The 9,742-nt window shown below is 37.4% G+C and overlaps 1 protein-coding gene across 1 annotated transcript in view; it reads right to left on the bottom strand.

Annotated features, from left to right (window-relative positions):
• The window catches only part of LOC136821601 (enoyl-CoA hydratase, mitochondrial-like), a gene marked incomplete in the record, with an annotated part of 12,612 nt that extends 3,094 nt beyond the window's left edge, over positions 1-9,518 (bottom strand). The window contains 5 exon segments of the mRNA XM_067077819.1: positions 1-70; positions 821-937; positions 3,511-3,723; positions 4,275-4,475; positions 9,300-9,518. Of these exon segments, the coding sequence (XP_066933920.1) occupies positions 1-70; positions 821-937; positions 3,511-3,723; positions 4,275-4,475; positions 9,300-9,417 (719 nt within the window).
• Between the last annotated feature and the right edge of the window lie 224 nt (positions 9,519-9,742).

Below are 9,742 nucleotides of genomic sequence, written 5' to 3'. Positions count from 1 at the left end.
GCAATCTTGGATGCTTTCTTGACAACTTCATCCAATAGTGAATCCACAGGGAACACGTTTGCTACCAAACCTACAAACCAGATGGACAGTAAATTAGGAGAATTTTACATAATTTTTTTGATTTAAAGAATTCCAAGAAAAACTATCACTTACAATCTAAATCATGAACACTAGTATTTCTTTAAAATTTGGCATAGAACATTTGACATGCATGAACAGCAGCAACTACAAATTGTATGTTACTTTTTAGCCCACAAGTCACAAGTAAGAACGTTTCAAAGGCTACCTTTACGTATAGCTATCTATCAGAAGGCATGCGGGAGTCAATTCTTACCCTGGATTTGGCAACCCCCTTTTTTCGTCTCATTGTTTCCAGGGAATCAAGCAGAAAGGCGCCGAGTATCCTTTGGTTAGCCTTTGGTTAGCCAGCATCTTCCCACTATTAAAATTTTTTTATTGTTAAAACGGGATAAAAAAGCGGTTTTCGTCTAACTAACAGGCTAGTCTTTGGTGTGAAACGACTTAAATTGGAATGGTATCTACCTTATTACACGAATATTACTAGGCAAGTATTCAACGGCCTTGAAATTAACACGCAAAAAATTAACACGAATTTTATTTGCTTTTTCAAGTACACTACGGCTGGTTTTAATTAAGGGGGTTTTTATCATAACGAAATTTTTCAATTGGTGTTAATAAAATGACTAGTAATATTCGTGTAATAAGGTATAAACCAGTTTCAATGGCCTTCCATCCATTTTAATAGAAAAAAAATGATTACCATACAAAAAATAAATATCTTGAGATGTGACTTACTCACCGAACTGGAGAGCTTCTTGTGCTGTTATTGGGTCTCCAGTTAAACACATCTCCATAGCTTTGGATTTACCAACAGCTCTTGGTAGTCGTTGCGTGCCTCCTGCTCCTGGAATGGTTCCTATAGCAACAACATAACAAAATATTGAATCCATGGCTATTTCACGGTTACTGATCTTACGTTTTACCTTTTAAGGAAAATATGAATTAGATTGTGAGCCAAAAATGAAAAAGATGAGCCACCGTTACTGATCTTACGTTTTATCTTTTAGTTTCAAGGAAAATATGAATTAGATTTTGTTGGATTTTTTCTTGTTGTAGCTAGGGGGTAGAACTCATGTTGAGGCTAGATGAGACTGGATGAATTTTCGAGCATCCATTGAACAGTCGAGATTTAAGTGAAGTCTGTAAGTTGGGTTCAATAGGCTGTTCCATTTAAAAACGAAAGGAACTCATTTCATGTAAAGTAAAATCTTCTGATTCATTATCTCTATGGAGTTTACGATAGATTGAATTTCTTTGTTTGGTCTAAAGTTGTTCAAGTCCTTAGACATGGACCCGTAGCTCAATGATAGAGCAAATGCCCGCTAATGGCATGGCTGTGAGTAATTCGAGTTTCGCCGGATCCGTTGGTTTTCCAGCAACTGTATTCACTTCATTGTAAGGTTTTCTATTGTTTTGTCTTTTTTGTCCGGGACACTGTTTAAAAGCCGTGCATTTTAAATGGGCTTTTCGAGAAATAGTCCGTGCCCCCCCCCCCTGTTGAGGATATCGGATATCCAGGGGGCTAACGATTTTTGCTTAAAAGTGGATATCCAGGGGGTTGAATATCTACAAGGGAGCAGATATCCAGGGGGTAAAGTGTCTTTTCAAGAAAAACAAGCTAGATGCTGAATGGACCTACCTGATGATGAAAGTTAGATAGCAATGCAAGGAGAAAAATGAAATAAATCAGTCAGAAAACATAGCGTTTAGCGAAAATGCATAACGCAAGAAATTCATCATTGATTGATGGTGGGGGAGAGGGAAGGGTTGTAGGGAAAAAATAAATAGAAAGTTCTGGTCGAAATCAGTTTTATTGACAATTGAATCATGCTTGATGGTGAGCATTGTTATCGATAATGTTTTTGTGTGAGAAACATAGAAATATGAGGAAAAAACCCAATGAAAATCTGCAAAAACGGCGATTTCTGGAATTTTCAACCGGAAAATTTTTTTTCTCAAAAATCGAACTCGGCCATGTGTGCATTGCGCATACGCATCTTTCTGCAAAAAATCAGAAAAAACTAAAAATAAAAATTCGAGGAAATGTAAAAAAAACGGTTTTTCCGGCATATTTCCGGCATTTTAGGCCGGAAAAAAATGTTTTTCGAAAATCGGGCTCCGTCACATTTTAGGTATTGTCATATTGCGTCAGTGTGCAAAATTTCATAAAAAAATATAAAGGACAGCTCGAGAAATTCAAGAAATACTGTCTTTCCGGCGAAAATAGGTTGTTCCGGCAACTTTTAAAAAAGTTCCGGCTTCAAAAATCAATTTTATTGAAAATTGTAACATGCTTGATAGTGGGCATTGCTATTAAAAATGTTTTTGAATGAAAAAACAACCAATTATAAGGAAAATGTCCAATGAAAATCTAGAAAAACGGCGATTTCCGGCATATTTCAGGCATTTTCCAACGGAAAAAATTTTTTCTCAAAAATCGGACTCGGCCATGTTTTGGGCATTGTTAATAAGCATCTTTGAGCAAAAAATCAGAAAAAACTAATGAGAAAATCTTGAGAAAATGCCAAAAATCCAGTTTTTCCGGTATATTTCCGGCATTTTCGGCCGGAAATGAATTTTTTTCGAAAATCGGGATTCGTCACAATTTAGGTATTGACATTTTGCATCAATGTGCAAAATTTCATGAAAAAATATAAAGTACAGCTCAAGAAATTCAAGAAATACTGTTTTTCCGGCGAAAATCGGCTGTTCCGGCAATTTTTAGAAAGTTCCGGCTTCAAATCAGTTTTATTGACAATTGAATCATGCTTGATCGTGGACATTGCTATTAATAATGTTTTTGAATGAAAAAACAACCAATTATAAGGAAAAAGTCCAATGAAAATCTGCAAAAACGGCGATTTCCGGCGTATTTCCGGCATTTTCGACCGGAAAAGATTTTTTCTCAAAAATTGGACTCGGCCAAGTTTTGGGCATTGCTAATACGCATCTTTGTGCAAAAAATCAGAAAAATCTAATGATGAAATCTTGAGAAAATGCCAAAAAACCGGTTTTTCCGGCATATTTCCGGCATTTTTGGCCGGAAATGATTTTTTTTCGAAAATCGGGCTCCGTCACATTTTGGGCATTGCCATTTTGCATCATTGTGCCAAAAATCAGAAAAAACTAATGAGCCAATCCTGAGAAAAGCTGGTAACAGACGGACGGACGAACGGACGGACGGACGAACGGACAGAGGTTAATTTATAGGACCTCCAGGTAGGTCCAAAAAAACGATATCCAGGGGTAAGCATCTTTATAAGAGGATATCCAGGGGGTTGAGCTTATTTGAAAGAGTGGATATCCTAGTCTTTACTAATAAAGTAGGATATCCAGGGGGTTCGATACTTCGAAAAATCAATATCCTCAACAGTGGGGGTAAAAGTTTTTTTCTGGAAAAGCCCAATATACTTTTAGTTTCCTTCATACCGAGTAAGATTTCGGGTTGGCCAAAGCGAGCTTTTTCACCAGCATAAATAATATCGCACATCATTGCAACTTCACAACCGCCACCCAAAGCGAAACCATTGACCGCAGCGATGGTAGGTTTGGTGCACCGTGTAATGACGTTCCAATGGTTCAAGAAGCCACCACCCAACACTTCAGAAAAAATTTGATTTTGCATCTCCTTGATGTCAGCCCCTGTAAAAAAATTTTACTTAGTCTTAAAAACTGGTTTTAGCTTCATCAATAATTTACAAACAGGATGCAGTAAAGGCCTTTAGACTGAATTCTGAATTCAGATGAATTTCACCTTTTACAATTAAAACTAGCTTAACCCTTTCCCTGGCAAAATTGAATTCATGCTGTTCCACTTTCTTGCAACTTTCTTGCCACAGCGTTTTTCTAAAAGGTTTCATACAAAAAAACATTCAAACCAATGGTTTTAAAATTCAGCAAGTTATAAATCTTCGTTCTTATCTTTTGAAAAGGATCTTTAGTAATTTCAACTAAATTTCGATGCTTTATTTTACATTCTTTTTGAAACACCAAAATAACCAACATATTAGTCAAATGGCACGGAAAGGGTTAAATATGATATGTGATCAACTAATCGAATTTAAGATATCACAAAAAATGACATTGAAAACGATTGAAGTCATTGCATTTATGAATACATTTAATGTAATCTCTGTGGGGTTGAGTCCAACCAATCTACTTGAAAGAGGAAGAAATTCGAGCATTAAACTTACCAGCAGCGAAAGCTTTTTCACTTCCAGTAAGAACGATACATCCGATGTTAGAATCCTTCTCCATATCATTCAAAGCATCTTCCAAATCCACAAACAAAGCATTGCAAAGCGCGTTCAATGCTTTGGGCCGGTTCAAACGGATGACACCAACATTATTCTTTTCTCCTGCACTCTCCACGATAATATTCTCATACGTTTTACCTAGGGTAAGATACAAAGAACAATTGAAGTTGAAAACCTTAAAAGCTGTAGATTTCTTAATTCTAGTGTCTTGAAAATTCCTTCGTATGAATTTAAGTTTAACATTCCAACAATTCCTTTTATAAACTATACTCTGAGGTGACTTATAGATTTTTAATTTTTTTTCTAGCCCCAGGTCCTAATCAGGGCAACTCTCGTTTATTGACTTTTGAAAATATTTTTAGTTGTAACAAAGAAAAGTCGCTCATTTTGTTTTAGAAGTATTTTCTAACAGTCACATCCCAGAGTAGGTGTGATAACTTGTGATAACTTGATTTAGGCTGGTTTAAATGGGCTGTTCCAAAACAATTTCCATACAGGTAGAGGGGGGATGTACCTTTTCAAGTCAAAACAAATTATTTTCATGTCTTAAAGTGAGGGTGGACGAATTAATATCAGTCGTTTACCCCCTTGGAAGTTTAAGAATATCTTTTTTACCCCTTGGAAAAGTGATCAAACATTTTAGGTCTCCTGGAAATTCTTCTCATAGATTATCCCCTGTATGGATATAAAATGGAATGGCATCAGATAAAATGGAATGGCATCAGATAAAATGTTATAACCTGGTAGAGAAGGGGGTTGAAATAAACAATAGAATTAACAACTTACTTCAATCTAGCTAAAATTTAAATGATATCGAAGACTTGATATTTACCTGCTTGTGATGACTATAGTTTCTGTGCATGCATGAAAACTTTTCACTAATGTACAATGTGCTTTCACTTCTTCATTGCTTTACTTTGTTGAAGACAACCTTTTTGCTGAACATGCACCTTGGAAAACCTTTTCATTACAGGGAATTTTTTTTCTTGGTCAAATGCTAATAATATTTCAGTAAGCACTTTTTGAGCTATTCTGTCCAGTTCATTTTTTTTTATTTCCAATATAAAAGTAATCAAAATTCCTCAATAATTAATGTATCGGATTGAAAGTATGAAAATTATATGAGTAGCTGAGACACATAACATTTGAAACTGCCAGTCTAAAATTATTTGCACCCTAAGCGCTAGAGCTAAGAAGATTTTCCAAAATAATTACTTATCTGAAAATAAAGTTTCCAGGATTTTCCAGGACATATTTTTAAGATTTTCAGCAGATTTCCAGGACTTTTAAGAACAAGCTTCATTTTCCAGACTTTCAGGTATTTCCAGAACACTTGCAGCCCTGATTGCAACGTGATAGGGACTTTTTTCTAGCATGATAACATGATTTGGAAATTTTTTTTGTGATTGCGTAATCAGAGGTTTGTCATTTGAAAAACTTTTGAGCCATGATGATGAAATAATTCAAGCAGTTATTTAAAGCATTTGTTCTAACGGCTATAATTCATTATATGATTTCTTTGTGCAACACCAAAAGGTCATTACGCAATCGAGAATATGTTTCGAGCAAAAACATAGAGAAACTGCAAGGTCTAGCAAACAAAGATTATAAACACCATTTGTAAAAAGAAAAGCCTGCTCTGGAATTTTTGGCCAACTTGGTTGCACTTTAAGATAACTCTATAAACAATGTTGTAACATAATTTTTTGAGTTAGGTAACTCAAATATTTATTTTACATTTCTCTTTTTGAGTTACGTAACTCGAAAACAAAATTAAAAAAAAAAATTTGAGTTACATAACTTTTTTGAGTTAAGAAGTTCCCTTATGACATTTTCGTCACTCCGGTTTTTGTAACTCGGGTTATTGTAACTCAGGCTTTTGTAACTCAGATTTTTGTAACTCGGGTTTTTGTAACTCGGGTTTTCCGGGCCTAAATTGAATATTATCAACTTATTTATTTACATAATGGCTATATAAAAAGCAAATGATGGCAGTTCTGTTTTTTCCTCAAACCCCTGGGAAAAGTTTTTTTGCCGACTTTTTTACAATCTCGGAAAAAAATTCCAATATAGGAATTCGATATCAAACCTGATTGGTTAATTTCGGAATGACTTCAAGAAAGTCATAATGGCAGATAATTTAAGTTTCTAATGAGGAAATGTGTTGAATTTGTTGATGTTTATGGCTTTTTGATCTGTGTTGATTCTGTAAAGAGAAAAGAAAACAGGTACAGCTTTTTCTAACCAAGGAGTATTGAAGTCCCAACTGCACTGCTTTTTTGTGATTTTCTCTTAATATAGTATAGCCTGTATATAGTTTGTACAATATAAATCAGTATAAATAGCGGTTAGAAACAATCTTGCGCAGTGGCTAGGGCGTTGGGTTTCTGATCAGCGGAACTTTGCATTTAGTGGGTTCGAATCTCACCGGTGGCGATCTTTTGAAAATCAGTTGAAAAACATAGAAAATAACTTATACAAAGTCCCAGAAAGTCAGAAAAACTATGAACTAGAGACTGAAAAGTACGAAAGAAGTCCAGATGTGTCTTTTGCTTTTACAAAGGAGCCACAACCTTTTTTCAAAGAGATGCATGATTATCCAAGTTTTTTGCTGATTTTCCTGATTGGCATTTAAAGACAAAAACATTGTGTGATATTGTGACGTGATTTGAGTTACCCCTAGGGGAGCCTCCTTTATCAGGGTTGCATTATGCTTATAGTAATTTATATATTTATAGACCGTTAGCCGAATAAGGATTATTTTTCTACCTGCGCAGGTGATTTCTCAGCTTGAGTTTATGTCTAATGTTATAGTTTTTTGAAGTGCTAGTTATAAGAGATGAGCGAATTTGATTATTTCTAGCTTTCAAAAGAAGCAAATTTAATCTTTCTTCTACAAGATTACACTTTAATATAATGCCAATTTATGCATGTAAGTTTTATATTAATACTTTCTTTTTGCATATGTTTTGCACACTTTCTAAGGGAATTTCATTACAGCAATTCGGCCAGCATAATTTTTGCATACAATTCAATATGGCGGATGGAAAGGCGAAAAGGTCTATATCCTGGGGGACGAAAATAAGGGCCCCTTTAAGGTTAACACATGTGCGCGCACATTTAGTTCGGCAAATTAAAGATGGCAGCGTATTCTGTTGATAGATTCGGCTAATGCTTCAGATGCATCCAGCCGCGTGGGACGCGCGCATATACCGCGCGGAGCGCGTAGCATAGGGTTAACTAACCTAACCCCTCACCCGGCCGGCGGTGCACCCACCCAGCGGTGCACCCACCCAGCGGTGCACACGTGTGGTTGCTTCTTCGGCGTAATTAATCATAACAGTTAGCCTAACTCGTCAGTCAGACTTATTTATATATAGCCAGACGATGTCAATCGAACGAATCGAACGCCGAATCAATTGAACGCAATCGAACGCAATCGAACGCAATCGAATGATTGAAATTCGATTGCCGAACGCAATCGAATGCCAATCGAATATTACCGCGATTTTCTCGATTGATTCGATTGCGTTCGATTAGTGCCTGGATTCGATTGGTTCGATTGATTCGACTACGTTCGGTTGGCTTATGCATTCGACTGGTTCGACTAATTGATTCTGTTGATTAACGCTGATTCTCGTTCAACATTTGAAGAGTTAAACGAGATGATATGAATCATTTTAGCCTGGATTCTAGAAAATGCAGATCATGCAGGCCCACATGTTTACTGCAGGTTGTGTGTCAAAGCCCGTTCCTTGCGTTGATTTATCTATCGTATTGATACTTAACCTACTTAATAAGAGGCGCTCGAAATTGAAAGGAATTGAGCTAAATTGGAATCTAATTTAATCGACCACCTGTCGAACGCAGTCGAACGTAATCGAATATCAATCGAACGTAATCGAATATCAATCGAATCAATCGAATTTTACCCAGAATTTTACGTTCGATTGATATTCGATTGCGTTCGGCAATCGAATCGCAATCATTCGATTGCGTTCGATTGCGTTCGATTGATTCGATTGGAATTTTCGTTCGATTCCGTTCGATTGACATCGTCTGGATATAGTACTAAGACCTTTTCGTATAAGTAACCCTAAATAACGAATTTTCGGCAGCCGGTTTGGCCTAGTGGATAGGGCATTGGTTTCGAAACCTATAGGTTCCCGGTTCGAGACCCCCTTTGGTCACTATTCAACTTGAAAAAAATTCTAAGTCCAGCCGGATGACGACCCTGCCTATGCCCCGGACAGTCCGGGGTTTTTTTGATGCGTGCCCGGGGTCCGTATTATTTGTTTTTGAGAGACTACCCCGGACGCCCCAGACAGCCCGCGCGGTCACTTTTTATAGAATCGCTGACCGCGCGGGCTTTTTTCTAATTCATTGAAATATTCTTCCGTGGACAAACGCCGTCTTCCAAAAGATCTTGTAATGTCCTGATTTTGGCGTTTCGTGTGAGACCTGTATCTGAACCTTAAATCTCAAGCGTGGTTTGTTCAGCAATCAAATTCTAAAATCTAACCGAAAGCTGAAAAATGGATCCTGATCAGACAGAGAAAGGTAAGTAAAGTTAGTTTTTTTATTTTGAGTGAGGGGGTGAGTTTTAGACCTGGATAAAATGTCCGGGGGTTTAAAGTGTGCTCGGCGATATACGTCCGGGGTAAATTTATAGCGCAAAAATTGGAGCCCCGGACGTAGGTCCGGGGAAAAAGTTATTTTTTTCAGACCCCAGACATTTGCCCCGGACTGTCCGGGGCATAGGCAGGGTCGTGCCAGATGCATCTGAAGCTTTAGCCGAATGTCTGTTGATTGCTGACTTGATTCACCGGGATTTACTAGATCCTAAAAATCCGACTAAATTTACTACTGACCAACCGACCGACTGGATTTGAAGATGTTTTAGGACCCGAATGGAACATATTTTTGATTGCCACCATAGGCATAAAAAGAGCGCAAACCTACCTGTTGAATACGACTTGCTGGTCGCTGCAGACAATAAACATCTTGCAATACTGACTTGTTTTGATGCATTCGATCCACGAGTCACACTTCTGAAGATTGTTTGTGCAACTGATGCCATTGTGTTTGTAAAAGCTAAAAAAAAGAATCTTCAAAGCTTGCACGTGTGTATTGTGTGGTGTGGGGTGGGAGCTGACAGGTGAAGTTGAAATTCTTGACATTGCGGACCTTTTCAAATTTTCCAGCGCGACGAACGCGTAAAAAGAACAAAATCCAGACCGGGGACCGCTACGGGGCACCTCACTCAAGACCCGGTAGGGAGTAGAGGGTGTTCCATCCCATTGGCTTCCAAGCCCGAAGAGCTGAACTCAAGACTCATGGATAAGAAATGGGCTCTTCCAGAAAATAGGTGGAGCAGGGGGTCAACTAATGCTTTTCCGGGTCAA

Source organism: Clytia hemisphaerica, unplaced genomic scaffold (assembly GCF_902728285.1).
Source record: "Clytia hemisphaerica strain Z4C2 unplaced genomic scaffold, Clytia hemisphaerica genome assembly, whole genome shotgun sequence".
Lineage (NCBI taxonomy): Eukaryota > Metazoa > Cnidaria > Hydrozoa > Leptothecata > Clytiidae > Clytia > Clytia hemisphaerica.
Note: the sequence above shows the minus strand (reverse complement) of the source record. Positions and strands in the feature narration are given on the sequence as shown.